Below are 25,077 nucleotides of genomic sequence, written 5' to 3'. Positions count from 1 at the left end.
CATAAATCAATAAAAAGGAAAATTTGGGGAAGATTTTTTATGCTTAACAGTCTTTGTGCAAAACATCTCTAATAAATCTGGTCAGATTCATTGTTGTCATTAGAGATGAAAAATGAAGTAACTAAAGAAAAGATAAAGGCCTGTGCAGTAACTTGTGGGCAGTCATATGGTGGTGGAGACTTTTACTGGGAATGGCCCCTGTCAAACTCTCTGGGTCACTATCAAAAATGACTTATTCAGTGTCTGGGTTATGATTTCTATCGCAGCTGATAGATGCCTGTCCCTCAGCCTGTCTTGGCTGCTTCTCACCAATTTGAAGTAACATGAAGGAGTGAGTTAAATAATCGTCCTTTGAATCAAAGGAAAAAGATTTTCAGGATCACAAAGGAAAAAGGTGAATCGGATACAAAACCATGGAGCGAATCCACAGTAAAGCCAAGTATGGGCGGGGGAAGTTACTAATACAATACTTTCGTAAATCTCTAACTGAAATGAAAGACTGATACCTAAAACTGGTTCTCACTGTATAATTACTGTTAAGCTTTAATACACCCATCTTTTCCATTGAGCTTTTAAAGCAGTTTAAGGCATAACTCAAAATGCTTATGTAAACACATTAATAATTTTGTACAAGGACTCTGTGCAAATCAAACGTGTACTGAATCCATAACTGACTGTGGAATACGTAAATAAATGTACAATTATCACTAATTAAGTTCCATATTAACAGCACATAAAAGTAAAAACTAAATATAAGGCCAGACCTTGGAATCTGAAGCAACAAATGTCTGGAGTGAAAGGCAGTAAGCAACAAGGGTGGCTTTTGAGAGAAGTGGAAAGATGCTATTTGTACTAGGCCCTATACTGGTTTGGTCCACGTTAGACCATCTATGCTAGGAAAAAGACCGTTACTCACCTTTGTAACTGTTGTTCTTTGAGATGTGTTGCTCATATCCATTTCAGTTAGGTGTGCGCGCCACGTGTGCACGCTCGTGGGAAGATTTTTACCCTAGCAACTCCGGTGGGTCGGCAGGTCGCCCCCTGGAGTGGCGCCACCATAGCGCTGGATATATACCCCTGCCGACCCGTCCGCTCCTCAGTTTCTTCTTGCCGGCTACTCCGACAGTGGGGAAGGAGGGCAGGTGTGGAATGGATATGAGCAACATATCTCGAAGAACAACAGTTACAAAGGTGAGTAACCGTCTTTTCCTCTTCGAGTGATTGCTCATATCCGTTCCAGTTAGGTGATTCCCAAGCCTTACCTAGGTGGTGGGGTCGGAGTGAGATGTTGCAGAGTGCAATATGGCGGAGCCGAAGGCTGCATCATCCCTAGACTGCTGAACCAGGGCATAGTGGGAGGCAAAGGTGCGGACCGAGGACCAGGTCACTGCACGACAGATTTCACGAATGGGCACATGAGCGAGGAAAGCAGCTGATGATGCTTGAGCCCTGGTGGAGTGCGCAGTCATGTGGCCCGATGGGAGGTGAGCCAAGTCGTAACAGGCGCGGATGAACGACGTTACCCAGGAGGAAATCACCTGCGAGGAGACAGGAAGCCCCTTGATCCGCTCAGCCACCGCGACAAAGAGTTGGGGGGTTCTGCGGAATGGCTTAGTTCGCTCTACATAAAAAGCAAGCACTCTACGAACATCTAGGGAGTGTAGCTGCTGCTCCCTGCGAGACGAATGCGGTTTTGGGAAGAAGACAGGGAGGAAGATCTCCTGGTTAACATGGAAGGCCAATATCACTTTGGGGAGAAAGGCCGGATGCGGTCGTAAATGCACCTTGTCCCTCTGGAACACAGTATATGGGGGGTCCACCGTGAGGGCCCGAAGTTCCGAAACCCGTCTCGCGGACATGATGGCCACCAGGAAAGTGGTTTTCCAGGGGAGGTAGAGAAAGGAGCAAGTTGCTAATGGTTCAAAAAGAGGGGACATGAGTCTGGCAAGAACCAGGTTAAGGTCCCACGTTGGGGCAGGGCAGCGTACCTGAGGGTAGAGGCGCTCTAGGCCCTTAAGGAACATAGACACCATCGGATGAGAAAACACCGAGCAGCCATCCTCTCCTGGGTGGAATGTAGAGAGGGCAGCCAAGTGGACCTTCAGAGATGATACTGCCAAGCCCTGTTGTTTGAGGGACCAGAGGTAATTCAAGATGTTGGATATGGAGACCTCGGTGGGAAGGAAGTTCCGCTCCATGCACCAGCACACGAAGCGCTTCCACTTGGCCAAATATGTAGCTCTAGTGGAAGGCTTCCTGCTACCCAGGAGTACCTGCTGCATCGGGGTGGAGCAACGCAGCTCAGAGTGAGTCAGCCATGCAGGAGTCATGCCGTGAGGTGGAGCGACTGAAGGTCCGGGTGACGGAGCTTGCCGTGGTCCTGGGTGATCAGGTCCAGGTGAAGAGGCAGGGGAACAGGGTCGGCTATGGATAGGTCTAGCAACATGGTGTACCAATGCTGTCGAGGCCACGCTGGAGCTATCATGATCAAGTGGGCTTTGTCCCTGCGTGCTTTCAGTAGGACCCTGTGGACGAGTGGAAACGGTGGAAAGGCATACAGCAGATGCATCGTCCACGGCACAAGGAAGGCGTCCGCCATTGAACCCGGTGAGAGGCCTTGAAAGGCACAGAACGTCTGGCATTTCCAGTTCCCGCGGGATGCAAAGAGGTCTATCCGGGGAAACCCCTGCTTCCGGAAGAGTGCAAGAGCAACGTCCGGGCGAAGCGACCATTCGTGGGAAAGGAAGGATCTGCTGAGGCGATCCGCCAGCGTGTTCCGAACTCCTGGGAGAAAGGACGCGATGAGGTGTATAGAATGGGCTATGCAGAAGTCCCATAGTCGTAAGGTTTCCTGACACAGGGGTGAAGGTCTCGTGCCACCCTGTTTGTTTATATAGTGCATGGCTGTTGTGTTCTTGGTGAATACCGATGCAGGGCAGTTGTGTAAGTGCTGTTAGAACGTCTGACAAGCGAGGCGGACCACTCTCAGCTCTCAGACATTGATGTGAAGGTCCAGTTCATGAGGTGACCAACGGCCTTGGGTGTGTAGGTGCCCGAGGTTAGCCCCCCAACTGAGGGATGATGCGTCTGTTGTGAGGGATGCCGAGGGCTGGGGCGGGTGGAACGGGAGCCCCGCACACACCATGGAGGGATCCAGCCACCAGTGGAAGGAGTCTAGCATGGTTGAGGGAATGGTGACGACTATGTCCATAGGATCCCTGGCTGGACGGTATTGCGAGTTGAGCCAGGATTGGAGGGGCCGTAGGCGCAGTCTTGCATAGTTCGTTATGAACGTGCAGGCTGCCATGTGGCCCAAGAGAGCGAGGCAAGTGCGTACCGAAGTTAGCGGCGCCGCTTGCAGCCTCCGGATGATGGCCGTCAGAGCCTGGAACCGTGGCAGTGGTAGGCAGGCTTTGGCAAGAGTCGGGTCCAAGGTGGCACCAATAAACTATCCTCTGAGTGGGGATTAGAGTCGATTTTTCCACATTGATCTTTAGACCTAGATGTAGGAAAAGGTTCTTGACAATGCGGACGTGACTGAGGACTCGCGTCTCGGAGGTCCCACGGATAAGCCAGTCGTCCAGATACGGAAAGATGTGTATCCGACTGCGGCGAAGGTGGTCGGCAACTACAGCCATACATTTGGTGAATACTCTTAGGGCTGTAGAGAGGCCGAACGGGAGGACCGCGAACTGAAAATGCTGCCGGTTGACCACGAACTGGAGGAACCTCCTGTGAGGTGGGAAGATGGCTATGTGGAAGTAGGCATCTTGCATGTCAAGAGCGGCGTACCAGTCTCCAGGATCCAGGGATGGGATAATGGTCCCCAGGGATACCATACGGAACTTCAACTTTACCAACTTTATCTGTTGAGTTCCCGCACATCGAGGATTGGTCTGAGACCCCCCTTCACCTTGGGGATCAAGAAGTAGCGGGAATAAAACCCCTTGCCCCGCTCGTGCTCCGGTATCTCCTCTATGGCTCCTTTGGCGAGGAGCGTTTGCACCTCCTGTAGGGGGAGTTGCTCATGAGAGGTGTCCCTGAAGAGGGACGAGGGAGGGGGATGGAAAGGGGGGGTTGAAATAAATTGCAGATGGTATCCAAGTTCCAACGTGCGTAGGACCCAACGATCTGATGTTAGCTGGGACCACGCAGGGAGGAAAGAAGAAAGCCGGTTGGAAAAGGGCGGGACGGATCCTTTAAAGAAACTGGTACAACGCCCTTGGGAGCACCTTCAAAAGGAAGGTTTTCGCCCGGAGGAAGGCTTGGAGGAGCTTTGGTTCTGTCCCCCTTGGTTGCCTGATTGCCTCTGGTGGCCGTTTCTGCCTCGCCATCTGGCGAAGTCTTGTCTCTGCCGGGGTTGAGGGTAAGGGCGGTGCTGTTGGGGTTGGCAGGGCCTGTGCTGAGTTACAGGCGTGTGCATCCCTAACGAGCGCATAATGACCCTGTTGTCTTTTAGGTTCTGCAGCCTAGGGTCAGTTTTGTCCGAAAACAGCCCTTGGCCCTTGAATGGAAGGTCCTGAATAGTGTGCTGGAGCTCCAGGGGGAGGCCGGAGACCTGCAGCCACGAGATACGGCACATAGTCATGCCAGAAGCCAGAGTCAGGGCGGCTGAGTCCGCGGCGTCCAGGGAAGCTTGGAGGGAAGTTCTCGCGACCTTTTTCCCCTTGTCGAGGATCGCCGAGAACTCCTGCCGTGCGTCCTGAGGAAGCAGCTCCTTAAATTTGTCTGCCGCCGCCCAGGTGTTGTAGCTATAGCGGCTAAGGAGGGCTTGCTGGTTGGACACCCAGAGCTGGAGGGCTCCCGCAGAGTAAACTTTACAAGCAAGCAAATCCATGTGCCTTGCGTCCTTCGATTTAGGGGCTGGGGCCTGCTGGCCTTGGCGCTCCCTCTCGTTAACCGACTGGACGACAAAGGAGCAAGGAGAAGGATGTACATATAGATATTCATAGCCCTTTGAGGGCACCATGTATTTGCGCTCTATTCCTCGTGCAGCAGGCGGAACAGAGGCCGGAGACTGCCATATTGTAGTGGCATTGGCCTGTATGGTCTTGATAAATGGGAGAGCCACTCTAGTGGGGGCATCGGATGACAATATGTCCACCACTGGGTCTTGGACCTCTGGGACCGCCTCGGCTTGTAAGTTCATGTTCTGTGCAACACGCCTGAGGAGGTCCTGGTGGGCCCTGAGATCAATTGGAGGAGGGCTGGCTAACGAGGTTCCAGCTAGAGCCTTGTCAGGGGAGGATGAAGGAGGAGAGACCTGGAACGAGCGGGTCTGATGAGGGCTCCGCCTGAAGCATCGCGTCCGTCTCCCTGGGGACATCGGAGTCCTGAGGCTGGGTCAACCCTTCCTCCATAGTAGGAGGGGGAGGGCATGTAATCGTGGCCTCCGGTGCCCTGTGTTCCAAGGCTGACGAGCGCGGTGGACCTAGGGGAGGGCCTTGGGCCTGATGGTACACCCAGGGTGTCCAGAATCCCCACTGCTGCGGACCATGATCGTGAGGCTGGGACTCGCTGAACAAGACAGCAGGCACGTCGGTGTCCGAGGCATATACACTGTCCGCCTGAGATGACAGGGACGGCTGTTGGGACGGCCATGGAGGAGCCGAATGAGGCTGGTATGAGTCCCTCGCTCCCGTCGTTGGAGATCTCCTCAGTGCCGGGGATCGGTACCGGGAATCGCATCAGTGCCGAGACTGAGACCGGGACCTGCAACCAGCGCGGTGCCGGGAGGTCAACCTGGATCTCAAGCGTCTACGACGGGACCGGCTGCAAGAGTCTCGGTGCCGGGAGCGGTGCCTAGAGCCGGAGCGGTATCGAGAGTACCGACTGGGATGAGAGGTGGATCTGTGCCGTGAGTATGACCGGTGCCGCCTGAGTGAGCGGTGCCAGGACTGCGAGCGGCGTCGAGATCAGGACCGACCACGAGACCTGGAGCGGTGCTGGGACCTGGATCGGGACCGGTGCCGGCTCGTCGACTCCAGCGAAGGAGGCCTCATAGCGGCAGGCTTGCCTCTGGAATGGAGAACCCGCACCGGCGGTGCCGGGGGTTGAGGCAGGGCAGATTCAGTCATCGCAATAAGGTCCCTGGCTGAGCAGAATGTCTCCGGCGTGGAGGGGACAGTCAGCTCGACAACAGGTCTCACCGGGGAGCTCTCCTGGACCAGACTCGAGGGCCCTCTCAGGACCGGAATCAACGGTACCACAGTCGTCAGTGCCGCGGCAGGGTAGGTGCCGGGCAATCCGGACGAGTCTGCACTGAAGGTGTGGAGGAAGTTGAAGGCCTTCGGTCAGGTCCCTGCGCCGGAGAAGGCTGGTGCCGAGGTGTCTTGGTGGCGCGGTCTGGTGCCGGAGGAGCACTGTTAGCGCTCGGTGCCGAGGACGGAGGGTTAAGGGCTGCCGCCATAAGGAGAGTCTTTACCTGAAAGTCTCTCTCCTTTTTAGTCCGCGGCTTAAAGGCCTTGCAAATGCAGCACTTGTCGGAGATGTGCGATTCCCCGAGGCACTTTAAGCAAAGGTCGTGGGGATCGCTTGTTGGCCTCTGCTTTTTACAGGCCGAGCACGGTTTAAACCCTGGTGAACCGGGCATGGGCCCGGACACCGGATGTGGGGAAGGGCTAGAGCCCAAACCCCACTAAACTATGTACAACAACTAACTAGCAACTATAAAACTAATTATACAATGGACTAAGTCAACTATACACAACAAGAGATCAGATGAACAAAGAGAAGCTAGGGAAGTGGAGGACAGCTAAGCCGCGCTCCACTGTTCCAACGACCGACACGGGCGGTAAGAAGGAACTGAGGAACGGACAGGTCGGCAGGGGTATATATCCAGTGCCATGGTGGCGCCGCTCCAGGGGGTGACCTGCCGACCCACCGGAGTTGCTAGGGTAAAAATCTTCCGACAAGCGTGCACGTGCGGCACACACACCTAACTGGAATGGATATGAGCAATCACTCGAAGAAGAACAGATCAGTACGATAATGGAGGTGTCATTTGATTAGTAAAAATCTACAGAAGCACCATTTCAATAGTGTCATCCTCTGCAGCATGGCAGCAGGTACTCACTGCCTGCCTGGCTCCCAGCTCCAGGCCCTCCGATTGATTGAATTTTTGATAATACAATGTTGCTGGAAATGGGTCAAGTTGGGTATCATTCGAAAGACCTTTCTTCCATGGACCACTGGTACCAAACATGACAACCCTAGAACAATTATGTAGATACATATTTGAGAAAAATACACCTCTACCTCAATATATCGCGACCCAATATAACATGAATTCGGACATAAGGAGGTAAAGTGGTGCTCCGGGGGGGTGGGGCTGCACACTCCGGTGCATCAAAGCAAGTTTGATATAACGCAGTTTCATCTATAACGCAGTAAGATTTTTTGGCTCCCAAGGACAGCATTTTATCGAGGTAGAGGTGTATTTAGAAATCAACTTTTTAAAATTATCCTTTACAACAGGGATGCATTGCTTACATAACAAAAAAGAGACACTGACTTTTGGTAAACCTAGGGAAGTCAGCCTGGTCATATAGGACTAAAAACATCATAGTGTCGTCTCTGTCTAAGGAACCACTGCTAAACACATTATCATATTGATCCTCATCCATGCTGCTCTTGCGTACCTCCATACAAGACAGGTTGCTGGCCCAACATTTGCCGTGTGGTTATCATCTGATCTTTGCACAAGCAGTTGATTAGCTGAAAGACTGATTTAGAAGTGCATCATATTTCACATGTAATTGATATGATTACTCCATCCTCGAAGACCCATCCATGCCCGGTTGGGAAGGGTAGCTTTGGATGCACTAAATCATCCCAGAGCCATTCCATTGCGTGACAATTTGCCCTCTTAATAGCAGGTATAACTGCACCCCATCTTAGTGGCAATTCTTCTCAGTTTGCCTGCTTCTTGGAAAATGTCCACCAACATAGCTCTGCAAGTGTCATAATGCTGGTCTTCAAATTGTAAGTCAGGCACATGAATGCCTCCAGTGCATTTATGAACTAATAAGTGACTGTCTCAGCCATTCCAAGCACCTTCAGAGCAAGCAGAGTACCTTCGGAGACTGAATCAAATACTGTCCACTAAGATAATTTTATCTTTCCAGTCCACCTTCCAGTAGTGCCGCATCCTGAGAGGGCGCAGAAGCCTGGGAGTGCAGTGACTTTTAATAGTCTGAGTAATAGGAACACATCTCTAAGGGACATAGAGCAATTCTGTTCCCCAACAAGCACAAAAAAACAATCTCGTGAAAGTCTTAGGTAGTGCCTCGCAGAGAGCACTAGAACATGTGTGTCTGGTACAAAAATCTGGAGTTCAGTAGCACCTCTCTCTGCAGTATTGATGGCATGCAACATAATTTTAACGACAACCTCCAAATGAGAACTACGAAGGAACTTCACTGAATAGTGTGAGGAAGTAGCTTCATTACATCAGGAAATGACAAAATTCTTTGAGCAATTTTTCGCATGCTGGAATGTTTTTCCTGTAAAATATAGGGTTAACTTGTCCTTCATGAGAGTATGTGACAGTAACTTCTTCATTGTGACATTTGAGATGATCGTGGAGTCAATGATTTTGTATTGAATAGGTGCAATATCATAAAGTCTCTTCTTTTCGGTAACATTTTTAATTGATTCCTCTGCATTCATTTCAAACAGGAGGTGGACTGTGTCATAGATTCAGTATTTCCTGTGTCTTCATAATAAAGTGTTCAGCCAAGACTTGGCAGGTGTTAACGGTTTGTTGAGAGCTTGTACTTCGGCCATACTCTCTCTAACTGCTATGCAGAAAGGCCTTTGCTGCAATAAGGTACCAGTCACATTGTCAGTAAGTGCTGGCTTAGAAAGTCCATGCAAGACATGCATTTGCTTTTGATAGGGCCACATTTTTTGGATCTTTTAAGGATATGTGCTGTGTTTCATTTCTGCAGACAGGATTGCTAAAACTGTGTCCACATCCTATAGTTCATCTTCAATAAATACTTTAGGAGCCTTTCTGCTAAACATTTGTTCCTCTTCAATCCCATTCAAAGCACCTACATAGCAATTTATCAATTCCAGCTGAGTCCCACAGTTTGCAGTAGAAAAATAAGTATGTTTTACATACATTCTTGGTGTGACACTCAACGTGATACACAATATCATATGTGGGGCACCACTTTCCTTTATTTTCCATTCAACATTCTCACCAAAATTTGACTGCTTCATACAGTTTCTCACTCATCTCATGTGTTGAAACAGTGCTTAATGGGTGCCTTCTGACTTCCCACAGAAGAAGCAGATGTTCTTATAGACTCACAGACTAAGGTCAGAAGGAACCATTATGATCATCTAGTCTGACCTCCTGCACAATGCAGGCCACAGAATCTCACCCACCCACTCCTGGAACAAACCCCTAACCTATGTCTGAGTTACTGAAGTCCTCAAATCGTGGTTTAAAGACCTCAAGGTGCAGAGAATTCTCCAGCAAGTGACCTGTGCCCCATGCTGCAGAGGAAGGCAAAAAACCTCCAGGGCCTCTGCCAATCTGCCATATTTGGGGTCGGGAAGGAATTTTCCTCCAGGGAAATCAGTTAAACCCTGAGCACGTGGGCAAGACTCACCAGCCAGCATCCAGGAAAGAATTCTCTGTAATAACTCAGATCTCACCCCACCTAACATCCCATCACAGACCATTGGGCATATTTACCTGCTAATAATCAAAGATCAATTAATTGCCAAAATTAGGCTATCCCATTATCTATCCCCTTCATAAACTTATCAAGCTTAGTCTTGAAGCCAGATATGTCTTTTGCCCTCACTACTCCCCTTGGAAGGCTGTTCCAGAACTTCACTCCTCTAATGGTTAGAAACCTTCATCTAATTCAAGTCTAAACTTCCTAGTGTCCAGTTTATATCCATTTGTTTTTGTGTCCACATTGGTACTAAGCTTAAATAATTCCTCTCCCTCCCCGATATTTTCCCCTCTGATATATTTATAAAGAGCAATCATATCTCCCCTCAGCCTTCTTTTGGTTAGGCTAAACAAACCAAGCTCTTTGAGTCTCCTTTCATAAGACAGGTTTTCCATTCCTCGGATCATCCTAGTAGCCCTTCTCTGTACCTGTTCCAGTTTGAATTCATCCATCTTAAACATGGGAGACCAAAACTGCACGTAACATTCCAGATGAAGTCTCATCAGTGCCTGTATAACGGTACTAACCCTTCTTATCTCTACTGGAAATACCTCGCCTGATGCATCCCAAGACCGCATTATCTTTTTTAACGGTCATGTCACATTGGTGGCTCATAGTTATCCTGTGATTAACCAATACCCTGAGGTCCTTCTCCTCCTCTGTTACTTCCAACTGATGTGTCCCCAATTTATAACCAAAGTTATTTTTATTAATCCCTAAATGCATGACCTTGCACTTTTCACTGTTAAATTTCATCCTATTACTATTACTCCAATTTACAAGGTCATCCAGTCTTCCTGTATGACATCCTGGTCCTTCTCTGTGTTAGCAATACCTCCCAGCTTTGTGTCATCCACAAACTTTATTAGCACATTCCCACTTTTTGTGCCACGGTCAGTAATAAAAAGATTAAACAAGATTGGTCCCAAAACCGATCCGTGAGGGACTCCACTAGTAACCTCCTTCCAGCCTGACAGTTCACCTTTCAGTATGATCCGTTGTAGTTTCCCTTTTAACCAGTTCCTTATCCACCTTTCAATTTTCATATTCATCCCCATCTTTTCCAATTTAATTAATAACTCCCCATGTGGAACCAAATCAAATACCTTACTGAAATCAAGGTAAATTAGATCCACTGCGTTTCATTTGTGTAAAAAAAATCTGTTACCTTCTCAAAGAAGGAGATCAGGTTGGTTTGGCACGATCTACCTTTTGTAAAACATGTTGTATTTTGTCCCAATTACCATTGACCTCAATGTCCTTAACTACTTTCTCCTTCAAAACTTTTTCCAAGACCTTGCATATTACAGATGTCAAACTAACAGGCCTATAGTTACTCAGATCACCTTTTTTCCTTTCTTAAAAATAGGAACTATGTTAGCAATTCTCCAGTCGTAAGGCACAACCCCTGAGTTTACTGATTCATTGAAAATTCTTGCTAATAGGCTTGTAATTTCATGTGCCAGTTCCTTTAATATTCTTGGATGAAGATTATCTGGGTCCCCCGATTTAGTCCCATTAAGCTGTTCAAGTTTGGCTTCTACCTCGGATGTGGTAATATCTACCTCCATATCCTCATTCCCATTTGTCATCCTACCATTATCCCTAAGCTCCTCATTAAAGACTGAGGCAAAGCATTTCTTTAGATATTGGGCCATGCCTAGATTATCCTTAACCTCCACTCCATACTCAGTGTTTAGCGGTCCTGCTTCTTCTGTCTTTGTTTTCTTCTTATTTATATGGCTAGAGAACCTTTTACTATTGGTTTTAATTCCCTTTGCAAGGTCCAACTCTACATGGCTTTTGGTCTTTCTCACTTAATCCCTACATGTTCTGACCTCAATAAGGCAGCTTTCCTTGCTAATTCCTTCCATCTTCCACTCCTTGTAGGTTTTCTGCTTTTTCTTAATCACCTCTCTGAGATGCTTGCTCATCCAGCTTGGTCTACTCCAGCATATAAATTCTTTCCCTTTCTTGGGATGCAGACTTCTGATAGTTTCTGCAACTTTGACTTGAAGTAATTCCAGGCCTCCTCTGCCTTTAGATCCACAAGTTCTTCAGTCCAATCCACTTCCCTAACTAAATTTCCTTAATTCTTTAAAGTTAGCCCTTTTGAAATAAAAAACCCTAGTCCCAGATCTATTTTTGTTTATCCTTCCATCTAGTTTGAACTGAATTAGCTCACGATCACTCGAACCAAGGTTATCCCCTACAACCATTTCTTCTATGAGGTCCTCATTACTCACCAAAAACAAATCTAAAATGGCATCCCCCTCTTGTTGGTTCTTCAACTACTTGGTGAGGGAATCCATCAGCTATTACATCCAGGAAAATCTGAGCCCTATTATTATTACTAGCACTTGTCCTCCAGTCTATATCTGGGAAGTTAAAGTCTCCCATGATCACACAATTCCCATTAGTGTTTACTTCATTAAAAAGGTCTCTATCCATATCCAAATCGGATCCCGGCAGACTGTAGCACACCCCAAGCACTCTCTCAGGGGAAGCTCTAGTAGCTTTCTTTCCCAATGTGATTTTTGCCCAGACAGACTCTGTCTTATCCATTCCATCACTACTTCTTTCTTTACAGTCTACCTCATCACTGATATACAATGCTACTCCACCACTTTTGCCTTTATTTCTGTCTTTCCTAAACAGCACACAGCCTTCAATACCTGTACTCTAGTCATGATTATTATTCCACAATGTTTCTGTTATCCCTATAATATCTGGTTTCACTTCTTGCACCAGTAGCTCTAGTTCCTCCATTTTGTTACGTAGGCTCCTCTCATTAGTGTACAAACATGTTAATTTTTGCCGTTTGGCTTCACTGTCATTCTCTACCCGATTTGGCACAGACATTCTACCACCAGTATCACTTATTAGACTGGTATCTACGCTACCCTTCCTCCTTATGTCCATTCTCCTGCCCATGGCTGTATCCTTTCTTATTTTGTTTTCTTCCCTCTCAATGTTAAATTCCAGTGTGGAGATTACTTGGACATCTCCCAACCATCTCCCCCAAATTCCTAGTTTAAACCTCTCAATCAGTTGTGCCAGCCTCCATCCTAGAAGTCTATTTCCCTCCTTACTCAGGTGAAGTCCATCCCTAGAGAAAAGTCCTCTGTCCATGAATACTTCCAAGTGGCCATACATCCCAAAGCCCAACTTACAGCACCACTGCCTGAGCCATCTATTGATTGCCATAATCTTGTCACACCTTTGTTGCCTCTCTCTAAGAACGGGCAGTATCCCACTGAAGATCACCTGAGCCTCGATTTCCTTAAGCGTCTTCCCCAGCCTGGCATAGTCTCCCTTGATATGTTCCAGCAAGAATCTAGCTCTATCATTCATTCCCATACGAAGGATAATCAGCGGATTCTTTCCTGCTCCCATTAGGATCCTTTTTCAGCCTCAGGTCCACATCCCGTATCTTAGCACCAGGCACACAGCACACTCTTCTGTTCTCCTGCCTTTTCCTGATGATGGTGCGATTCTCCAGTCTATACCCTGTTCCCTCTGGCTGCAAGTCCTCTCGAATTCTATTGTCCCTTGCAATCCTCCGCAACCCATTCCATATCCCCCTGGGGCTCATATTTGGTGTTGTCTCCATTGACTCTTCCCCTCTTGCTATAGGACTACCCTTCACTGGCCCATCTTTTCCTCTGCCTGGTTCTCTTAGTCACATGCTTCCACTATCCACTTTCCTTACCCAGCAGTGTCTCCTCAGAATTCTTTGGTCCTGCTTCCACCTGCAAGCCTGAGCTTTTCCCTTCAGCCTCCTCATGTCTTTGCTCCATCATTTGCTCGAACCCCCTTCTAAACTCAACCAGAGTTTCCACTTGCATCTCCAATCCTCGGATCTTTTCTTCCATCAACTCTATCAGGTGGCACTTCATGCAGACGAAACTCTTTTCAGGTACCCCATCCAGGATCATGTACATGCCGCAGCTTCTACATCCAGTCATCCTCATTGTGTCTTTCAGTGCTGAGTCTGTATCGGTCAAAGCCTTCCCACCTAAAACCTGTTAGTCCAGGAAACACAAACCAAAGCAAACCACCACCAGCCACAGCAAAACAAACCCCCAACAGGCATCAGAACACTGGCAGAACACCATCCACTCCCTTCACTAGCCTGTCTATTCCTCTGCCTAGGTCTCTTAGTCTCCTCTGCAAACTCCACTTGCAAACTCCTACTGCAACTCCACTGTTCACAGCTCTGTTTGCTGGCTCCTGTGCTGCTGCAGCAGATCTAGTGTAAGGTGAACCTTGCCCACAGCGGGCACTTGTCCCAGCATCTTCAACTTTTTCCTGATGCTTGATATACTTCCTTTCCAACCTTCCTAAATTCAGTTTATGCGCGCATGTCTTATAGCATGTAAGATGCCACTAAATGTTGTGTTTAACCAGTCCTCCGCGGTGGTATTGTCCAAAGATTCAACAACTAGTCGGTATGCTTCATTTCCCCATTGATGTCTAAAACTATCAAGACCAAAGTAAAAACAAGAATTTTGTAATAAATTACTTTGGTATTGTAATTAGTTATGTCATGTATGTTATGTAACAATGCGCATACCGTTTGCGGATGGATTCCAGTAATTTCTGGCTGGATGCTGACGTCTTAACCATTGCCTCACTACAACTCTTTTGAAATAATAAACAAAGTTGACAATCAATACCACTAAACTGCTTATTTTTTGCTGATGATGGCGAATCAACTTGAAGCACTCCTATTTATGGTAATCTGGAACATTACAAAATATTAATCAGGTATGTGCTGTGCATTAACTGACAGCACAGTACTGTCAGTTGAGGGTCACAATTTATCTTTGTGAGGGCTATACGTTTGACAAGCCTTTGTTAAATTACAATTTAAAAAATTGATTTTTGAACATTTTTTGAATATATGTCCTCTTAATTGTTATAGGTTTGTCATGTCTGGTACCATTGTATTGATGTGAGAAAGGGTTCTCCCAACTCAAGCCATTTCTGCAAACATTGTATTATCAAAATTTCAACCAACTGAAGGACGTGGCGTTTGGAGCCCGGGGATGGCAGTGAGACCCCACCGTCATGCCGCAGAAAGTGACACCATTGAAATTATGATTCTGTAGATATTTATCAATAAAATGACACATCACTTACCTTTCTACCATTTACTTGCCCAGGGAATTAACATGCTCCTAGACTATGAGGCCTGCCTTAGAAAGATGATGTCCATTCATCTAGCTTCCCAGCTTGTGGTTCAGCCCAAACTGACTTTATGAACAAATCCCTCTAATCTCCATGACTCAAAAGCAAGGACCAGAGAACAAGACAGGGCCCCCATTTTTATGCTTCAGATCTCCCAGTCATATACTGAAAAATGTAAGCGAAGCATAACAAACCATGAAAGGGAATGCAGTTCTGTCCTGAAGAAAAGGGAGAATGTAAATACATGGTTCTGTTATCCCAGTCATGAGGCAGAGAAAAAGACATTGCATCAATTGTCTGAGATACCTAAGGAAAGAGAAACATTTATTAAACATACCTTTTTGTATAACAAATTTTTAGTTAAATGTGTCAGACATTGCAACAAAACAAACACTTATTTCTATTTGAAAAGTTTTAACTTTTAGTATCACAACTCATTAATTCTATCAAATTCCTTGCATCCTCCTTCACCTTAAATCTGGAAATTTATTAAAAGCCATGTTATGGCTGGACTTTTTACATGAAAAGCTGTGAATTATGGATTCCACAGAGACCATGCAAAGCGTCCCCACTGCATTGATCTAGCTTCTTCTACCACTTTATAAGATCTCTAATGGAAAAGTGCGGGCATGTACAGTGGAGCCAAGTTATGGTCACCTGGGAATAACAGACTTTCTTGACTTTGGTGTCTGTAAAATCTCAGTCCCAATGCTGCATTAATATAACTTTTATATCTAATTTCCTTCACTTCTTAAAAATGAGACGGGAATTCTTGCACTGAGATTCTGTACTAGTCACAGGATTAATTGCAAGGACAGTTTAAAGTGTAGATTAACATGCATCAAAACACACAGATTAGAAAGTAACTCGTAGCTATTAAATAAAGACTGTTTTCTCTCCTGAACTAACCTTTCATTGATCTCAGTGGCATTTCAGCTATGAACTGAGGCTAGACCACACACTTCAATTAAATCTAGAATTCAACCTTCTCCTCCAAACAAGTCTGACACCCCAGTGTAAACAAATATTCTTTTATAGGAGGACATAGTGTGGTCCAGTGGCTAGGGCACTGGCTTGGGACTCAGTAGACCTAGGTTCTATTCATATCTTGATGTCTTCAAATCCAGGTGGGATGCCTTTCTGGAAGATATGCTTTAGTGGACTCAATACAGGGATAACAGGGTGGAAACAGAGTAAGTGCCAGATTTTCAAAGGTACTGAGGTGCCTAAAGATGCAGCTAGGCACCAAATGGAGTTTTCAAAAATGACCAAGCAGATTAGGTGCCTATCTCAATGGAAACCATTGGGAATTAGATCGGTTTCAGAGTAGCAGCCGTGTTAGTCTGTATCTGCAAAAAAACAGGAGTACTTGTGGCATCTTAGAGACTAACAAATTTATTTGAGCATAAGGTTTCGTGGGCTACAGCCCACTTCATCAGATGCATAGAATGGAACATATAGTAAGGAGATATATATACACATACAGAGAACATAAAAAGGTAGGAGTTGCCCTACCAACTCTAAGAAGCTAATTAATTAAGATGAGCAATTATCAGCAGGAGAAAAAAAACTTTTTTAGTGGTAATCAAGATGGCCCATTTCAGACCACCTACTCTATTTAGGCACTTTTAAAAACCCCACTTGATGCCTAACTGCATCTTTAGGCATCTCAACACCTTTGAAAATCTGGCCCTAAACCAACTGCTCATGACTATTTCTTAAGCAAATTTTTTCAAACTAAGCTAAAACTTCCACATTCTTCACTAAAGCCATTAGCCAAGATATTCAAACTTGGGTGGTTAAAGTCACGTATTTAAATATGTAAGTTATCTGGTTATCTTCAATGGGACCTGTGGTTGCTCAGCAATCGTAACAAGTAGGACAAGTTTATTTAGGCACTTGAATAAGGACTTGGGTGCTTAATTTTATGGACCCCATTTTAAAATTTGTAGCAGAAGTATGTGATTTACATGACTACCAAAAACAGATAGAATATTTCTTAAAACATAATTAGGCAGGTCAAAAGTGACCAAATAGACAAATCTGATATCGAACAAGATTGGGCTAACAAGAGTAAGACATTTCAGCCAGTTGAGAGATTTACTTCAAGCTACAGACACCTTAAAAGTGACCTGCAAAGGAGGTTTTGTGGTTTGTTTTTTGATGCACAAAGACCTGAAACTTTTCTTTTAAAGTATTTTGGGGTTTGTTTTTTGCCTTAGAAAAATCAGAAAAATCAAGTCTGGTTTTGCTGAAGGAACTTTTACCCCTAGAGGTCCCATAACATCTTTACTGTGATTGTTAACACCCAAATAACAGCAATTCTGCACTTCTGAAAACTATGTCCCCCTCTTTCAGGAAAATGAAACTCTTCGTACACCCTGTCACCCCACCTTGTGTTGTTAAAGGCTCTACTCATCTTAACATATACTTCTTCTACACCCCCTCAGCTACACCCTCTCCCCCATTCCACATGCATGCATGCGTACACACACACAAAATGGTGCTTTAACAGGATAAGTAGGGATACTAAATCTTCAGCAGAGACTTAATCCAAAAGGATAGTCATTGAGAAGGATGCAGTATTCTCAGTTCCAGCATGGGAGGAATGCAGCATTCCAAGTTGCTGGACAACATGGTGAATAATACATGCATACTCCCCAGTTAACAAGGAAAACCATTTCCTCAAAGTTGTAGAGGGATCAACACTTGAGAATTAGCCAGCAATACAATAATAATCTGCCATGATAAAACTTTTTTGAAGACACTGCGTGAATATATAATTAATCTGTTTCAAGTAGAATCTACAAAATGCAAAGAAATTTGGCAAACTGCTCTTGCTGAGCTCAGATCACTCCTAGAAGTAAAGTCAATCTCACCTTGTTTGTCTCTGGCAACTGGTACGCTGTGGCTTGCCATCTATTGTACAATAATCCTGAGCCAATTTTGTCTTGTATAAGTTTTAGATTCCCTGAATATAACATTTGTTGTGCTCTGTGCTGCCAGTTCACAGTTCTCTCTATCATATACCGTAAAGCATCTCCCTCAGGAAGCCTCACACGGATACGCTGCAGGGAAGCCAGTAAAGGGAGGATTTTTTCTAAAGGTGGCTTTTCTGATCTATGGCAGTGAGGACAGAGCCAAACACAAGGTCTCTGAAAAATACTAGGCACTGAAATACAGCTGGTATGAAAGACCGCTCTGCAGAGTTCACATCGTATCATTGGTGCTGCTGGCTCTTTCTGGCAAAGGCAAACTTTCATCTCTGCATCATCTTCATTAGATAGCACCTTCCCTTCATTTGCTGCTCTCAGAGAACGCAGTGCCTCCATCTCCTTTAAACGGGCTTCCCCAAGCGCAGCCATCTGCAAGGGATTTAAAACAAATGCATTTAATTCCAGGATCAGCAAAAACAGAATCCCTCTCTAAATGTAGGTTAGTCACTGGAGTTTTTTGAGTGACCTCTGAACATTCACACTCTTGAGATGTGCCAATGATGCACATTAGATCTTCCAGTAACAGTGCCAGCTGAAACGCTCTCATGATCCCTGATACTAACATTTGGAGGGTGAGCCTGTAAGAGTGGGCTCGGGGCTCTATCTGCCTCAATTCCTTCTACCACCTTCCTTGGGTCCAGAGTTATAGCTAGGATTCCAAGGAACAGGGGAAGCCGGATGGGGAGCATGAATGGGCAGAGTCCATCTCAAAGAACTCTGGTTACAGGTGAGTAACCTTCACTTCTTCTGTCAGTGGCCTACGCACACTCCCACTCCTGGGAGTTTGGCAAACAGTGCTTCTCCTTCCAAATAGTGAGATGAGAAGGCCTAGTTAAACAGAGATTTTAATACTTCTTTACCAAACTGAGGATCTGATCTAGATGTCAGATCTAAGGCACAGTGTGTGGTGATGGTCTAAACTGAGCTTCAAGAGGGACCTCTACAGATCAATAATAAGGAAGCAGCCTTCACTCTAGTTGGGTGCACTCTACACACTTCTGGAAGAGGAGCACTGGCATGTTTATAACACTCTTCAGTAGAGTCTAACCCACTTGGAACGGCATTGGGATGTCACTGCCTGAATTTCCCCATAAGAGACAGTCTAGGCAATTTCCTGTATTCCTCAGATCTAATCAAATAGCAGGGTAATGCTCTTGTAACATCCAATGTGTGTAGATTAGCTTCTCCTAAGTGGGGAGTGACGCCTGGAGAAATTTGGGGTGTGTGAAGGAGGACCTTTGTGAAAGACCGTAAGGGGGAGGGAGGGTCAGCCTTGAGAGCCTGCAGCAGAAGTGATAGCTATAATAAAGGGAGGCTTCATGAGCTAAGTACTAAACTGAGGTCCTGTGTTGGTGTGGGTTCTCTAACTATAGGTAGATGTACTTTAAAACGCATCCAAAAACCTTTTTATTACAAAATACAGAGAGTTTTGCCTGACTAAGCTGTGATGAGATGAGTTGGCTGAGAGATGTACTTTTATTGATGATATGGATAGTCCCAAGGATTTAAAATGAAGTACTCCATTACGGATTGAACAGCTGCTGAACCTGTGTTTATTTTATTGCCGGATGCTCGAAAAAGAAAATCTTTTCTACTTATGATCATAATCCAGGCAAGTCCAATGCTTCCTGAAGTTTAATAGACTCTTCTGTACCTTCTCCAAACACGGTGGTGCCAGATCTGTCAAAGTCCTATAACCCATGCTGTCAAGTGGAAAGAGTCTAAGTCTGGATGGTAAATCTGATTTCTCTTCTAGGTCAACAGGTCTGGAATTGTGGGGAGACTGTTGTGAGAGCTGCAGTAGATCCAACAACCAATGTTGTGTCACCCATTCTGGGGCAATCAGAACAGAAATGCAGAAATGTAGGACTAGAAGGGACTTCAGCAGGTTATCTAGTCCAGTCCTCTGCACAGAGGCAAGACTACTTATTATCTAGACTATACCTGGCTTGTGTATGTCTAACCTTTACATAAAAACCTCTCATAATGGAGATTCTATAACCTCCCTAGGTAATATGTTCTATGCTTATCTACTCATACAGTTTGGAAGTTATTCTTAACGTCTAACCTAGATCTCCCTTGTGGCAATTTAAGCCCATGACTTCTTAAATTGTTCTCCTTATCAACTGAGGACAAGGCATCATCCTGCTCTTTATAACTACCTTTTACCCCCCCGGCACTGTTCTTCTCCAGGCTAAACAAACCCATTTTTTTCAGTCTTTCCTTGTCATGGTTTTTAGACCTTTAATCATTTTTGTTGCTTTCCTCTGTGTTTTCTCCAAGTTGTCCACATCTTTCCTAAACTGTGGTGCTCAGGACTGGACACAAAATACTCCAGTTGAGACTATCAGTGCTGAGAAGAGTGGAAAAACTACTACTTCTGTCTTTCCTTCAGCACTCCTGTCAATATATCCTAAAATGATGTTTGCCTTTTTTTGCAACTGTATTACAATGTTGACTCATATTTAGTTTATGATCCACTATTACCCTCCAGGTCTTTTTCTGCAGTATGCCTTCTTAGGCAGCCATTTTCCATTTTGTATTTGTGCAATTGATTATTCCATCTTAAGTGCAGTATTTTGCATTTGTCCTTATTGAATTTCATTCTGTTTATTTCAGACTAATTCTCCAGTTTGCCAAAATCATTTTGAATTCAAATTCTGTCCCTCAAAGTACTTGCAAACCCTCCAAGGTTGGAATCATCTGCAAACTTCTTAAGTGTACTCTCTATACCATACCCAAGTAATTTATGAAGATACTTAATAGAACCAGACCCAAGAAAGATCCTTGCGGGACCCCACTTGACATACCCTTCCAGCTTGACTGTGAGACACCGATGATTACTCTTAGTATTGTTTTCCAGCGAGTTGTTTGCTGTGATTGACACTGTGAGCCAAAGGCAGATTGGAATGTGAATGTCCCAGAGGCTTAATGCCATGAATCTGAGCCAACACAGTAAACATGGATCAAGTAGGGAGTGATGGTTCCAAGGAAACATCAGATGCCTCATCAGACTTATGAAGATGTTTAGAGCATGGAACAGAAGGCCTTGACCCTGGTGCAGAGTGTGTATTCAAAATAGGATTCTGGTCCTCAATATTACCCTTCACTGTGACTCTGGCTTCTGAGGGTGAGGCCTTAGAGGAATGTGTTTGTACTTCAGCACATGGCACAGTAAGTACTCAAGCTTTAGGGGTATGCTGTTAAGGATCAGTTCTCTAACCAGAGGTTGACACCAGCAAAGCCCAGTGTTTAAGCTCAGTCAGTCCCTGTCTTTGTGGATTCACAGTGACTGACATTTTAGGTTTGGCTCCAGCCAAGGATGCTGAAATCTGCTTCAGGATTTTGCCAGGTTTTCTAAAGTCTTCGGAGGTTGCAGCAGAGGGTGGTCTCCCAGCACTTACAGATCCCTGCATTTCAGTGCTGAAGCTGTTATTAGCTCCTCCATTTGCATAGCATGAAGGCAATTCTCACAGTCTTTTCTGACCCTGAGAGTGAAGGTGCTGCATATGGAAAAACAAGGTCAATGAGCTTGCCCCAAGCAGGCCAAAGGTGCATCTGGAAGTCGGAAAATCAAGGCAAAAGATGCAACTCTTGAGCCCTGATATCACTCTTTGTTTCCGACATATTGGAACCAACAATCTGCACGAGGGTGCAAAGAACCTTAGTCAAAATATAAGAAAATAAAAATAAATAAAAAACTAACAGCTAATGAAGAAAGGTGAATCTGGGTTGCGAGTCTGGTGAGGTTCCTGGTCAGTATGCTATGACTGGAAGGAACTAAAGTGGCTGATGCCCCACATCTCTTTTACTGAGGAACAGTGAAAGGAGGAGAGAGGGCACGGGTGCTATACTAGGCACTGCTACTAGAAGGTTCCACTGGCTTAGCTGAACTGTTAGCACATCCCAACAATGGGAATGTGCAAAAGCCACTCAAAGAATAGTAACTTCTCCAGGAAAGATCTCCATGGTAATCTGACAAAACATTCTTCCAAATTTAATGCTCATAAAAATTGGATACCCTTACAAAATAATCTTTACCTCCCACTCCCCAAAACCTTGCCCTGCGTATAAAAAGGATTCCACTCTCACTTCTCTGAAGGTGACTTAAAGCTGAAAACAAGGTTCAAAAGCACCCAAGAGCAGATATGGTATATGGATACTTTTCTCTGAACATACCTCTCCTTTACCCTTCTGGTTTGTCTCTACGTAGTCTTAAAACAGAGCATAGTTTGCAGGCACTCAGTGAAGTTTGTGTGCCTGCCTTAACATTTGGTCCCCTTTTCATAGTTCTTTTTGCCTAAACTTGATAAAAAGACGGTTACTGACCTTTGTAACTGTTGTTCTTCGAGATGTGTTGCTCATATCCATTCCAGTTAGGTGTGTGAGCGCCGCGTGCACTTTCTTCAGAAGATTTTTACCCTAGCAACTCCCGGTGGGTCGCCCCCTGGAGTGGAGCCGGATATATACCCCTGCCGACCCAACCGCTCCTCAGTTCCTTCTTGCTGGTTACTCCAACAGTGGGGAAGGAGGGCGGGTTTGGAATGGATATGAGCAACACATCTCGAAGAACAACAGTTACAAAGGTGAGTAACCGTCTTTTCTTCTTCGAGTGCTTGCTCATATCCATTCCAGTTAGGTGATTCCCAAGCCTTACCTAGGCAGTGGGGTCGGAGCGAGATGTCGCAGAGTGTAATACTGCGGAGCCAAAGGCTGCGTCATCGCTGGACTGCTGAACCAGGGCACAGTGAGAGGCGAAGGTATGGACCAAGGACCAGGTAGCTGCGCGACCTATCTCGTGGATGGGCACGTGAGCCAGGAAAGCAGCAGATGAGGCTTGAGCCCTGGTAGAGTGGGTAGTGAGGTGGCTTGACGGAACATAGCCAAGTCGTAACAGGTGCAAACGCACGTCACCCAGGATGAAATCCTCTGTGAGGAGACGGGTAGGCCCTTCATACGCTCTGCCACCGTGACGAAGAGTTGGGGGGTTCTGTGGAAGGGCTTTGTCCGCTCGATACAAAAAGCGAGTGCTCTACGCATGTCTAGGGAGTGCAGCTGTTGCTCCCTGCGCGATGAATGTGGCTTCGGGAAGAAGACCGGAAGGAAGATCTCCTGGTTAACATGGAAGGCCGATACCACTTTGGGGAGAAAGGCTGGGTGTGGTAGCAACTGCACCTTGTCCTTGTGGAACACAGTATATGGAGGGTCTGCCGTGAGAGCCCAGAAACTCATCTTGCCGATGTGATGGCCATGAGGAAAGCGGTTTTCCAGGACAAGTAGAGAAGGGAGTAAGTTGCTAATGGCTCGAATGGGGCCGACATAAGTCTGGTAAGAACCAGGTTGAGGTCCCAGGTTGGGGCGGGGCGGCGTACCTGGGGGTATAGGCGCTCCAAGCCCTTGAGGAATCTAGATACCATAGGATGTGAAAACACCGAGCGGCCATTCTCCCCTGGGTGGAAGGTAGAGATGGCCGCCAAGTGCACCCTCAAAGATGATACCGCAAGGCCCTGTTGTTTAAGGGACCAGAGGTAGTTCAAGATGGTGGGGATGGAGACCTCAGCGGGAAAAATGTTGTGCTCTCCACACCAGCATGTGATATGCTTCCACTTGGCCAGATATGTTGCTCTAGTGGAAGGTCTTCTGCTACCCAAGAGTACTTGTTGCACTGGGGCAGAGCAACGCAACTCAAGACTGGGTCAACCACTCAGGAGTCATGCCGTGAGATGGAGGGACTGTAGGTCTGGGTGATGCAGTTTGCCGTGATCCTGAGTTATTAGGTCCAGGTGAAGAGGTAGTGGGATAGGGTCGGCTACTGACAGGTCCAGCAACATGATGTACCAGTGCTGCCTGGGCCACACTGGAGCGATCATGATCAAGCGGGCTCTGTCCCTGAGTACTTTCAGCAGGACCTTGTGGACGAGCGGGAACGGTGGAAAAGTGTATAGCAGGTGAGTCGTCCACAGTATCAGGAAAGCGTCCGCTATCGAACCCTGTGAGAGGCCTTGAAAGGAACAGAACATCTGGCATTTCCTGTTCTTGTGGGACGCGAAGAGGTCCACACAGGGAAATCCCCACTTCCGGAAGACCGAAAGAATAACATCCGGGCGAAGCGACCACTCGTGAGAAAGGAAGGATCTGCTGAGGTGATCCGCCAGAGTGTTCCGAACCCCCGAGAGAAAGGACGCCATGAGGTCTATAGAGTGGGCTATACAAAAGTCCCAGGGTCATAAGGCCTCCTGAAAAAGGGTCGAGGACCTTGTCCCACCCTGTTTGTTTATATAGTACATGGCTGTTGTGTTGTCAGTGAATATTGACACACAACGGCCTTGCAAGTGCTGTTGGAACGCCTGGCAAGCAAGGCAGACTGCTCTCAGCTCCCGGACACTGACGTGCAAGGCCAGTTCCTGAGATGACCAAAAGGCCTTGAGTGCGTAGATGCCCAAGGTGAGCACCCCAGCTGAGAGATGATGCATCCGTCGTCAGGGACACAGAGGGCTGGGGCAGATGGAATGGCAGCCCTGCACACACCAGGGAGGGGGTCAGCCACCATTCGAAGGAGCCTAGGATGCTCGGGGGAATGGTGATATCATGTCTATGGCATCTCTGCCTGGTTGGTACACTGAGTTGAGCCACGATTGGAGGGGATGGAGGCGCAGTCTGGCGTATTTCGTCACAAACGTGCAGGCCGCCATGCGACCCAGGAGAACGAGGCAAGTGTGAACTGAAGTCAATGGAGCAGCTTGTAGACTCTGGATGATGGCCACCACTGCCTGGAACCGGGGCAGCCGTAAGCAGGCTCTGGCGAGGTTGGCGTCCAGGGTGGCGCCAATGAAGTCTATCCTCTGAGTGGGAATCAGAGTGGATTTTTCCGCATTGATCATTAGGCCTAGATGTAGGAAAAGGTCCTTGACAATGCCGACATGATGGATCACTTGTGCCTCGGAGGTCCCTTGGATGAGCTAGTCGTCTAGATACGGAAAAAAGTGTATCCGACGGCGGCGGAGGTGGGTGGCGACTACAGCCATGCATTTCGTAAATACTCTTGGGGCTGTAGGAGGCGCCAAATGATAGGACCGCGAACCGAAAATGTTGGTGCTTGACTACGAACCAGAGGAACCTCCTGTGACGTGGATAGATGGCTATGTGAAAATAAGCATCTTTCATGTCGAGGGCGGCATACCAGTCTCCGGGAT

The 25,077-nt window shown here is 46.5% G+C and overlaps 1 protein-coding gene across 3 annotated transcripts in view; it reads right to left on the bottom strand.

The window, feature by feature from the left end:
• Positions 1-25,077, bottom strand: part of KDM5B (lysine demethylase 5B) — a 207,948-nt gene that overhangs the window by 7,727 nt on the left and 175,144 nt on the right. For all 3 annotated transcript variants that reach the window (XM_050956074.1, XM_050956076.1, XM_050956075.1), the window contains 2 exons: positions 17,768-18,253; positions 15,083-15,194 (listed from right to left, as the gene is read on the bottom strand). In XM_050956074.1, the coding sequence (XP_050812031.1) occupies positions 15,083-15,194; positions 17,768-18,253 (598 nt within the window). The remainder of the gene's footprint in view (positions 1-15,082; positions 15,195-17,767; positions 18,254-25,077) is intronic.

The sequence above is a fragment of the Gopherus flavomarginatus genome, chromosome 5 (genome assembly GCF_025201925.1).
Source record: "Gopherus flavomarginatus isolate rGopFla2 chromosome 5, rGopFla2.mat.asm, whole genome shotgun sequence".
NCBI classification, from domain to species: Eukaryota; Metazoa; Chordata; order Testudines; family Testudinidae; genus Gopherus; species Gopherus flavomarginatus.
Note: the sequence above shows the minus strand (reverse complement) of the source record. Positions and strands in the feature narration are given on the sequence as shown.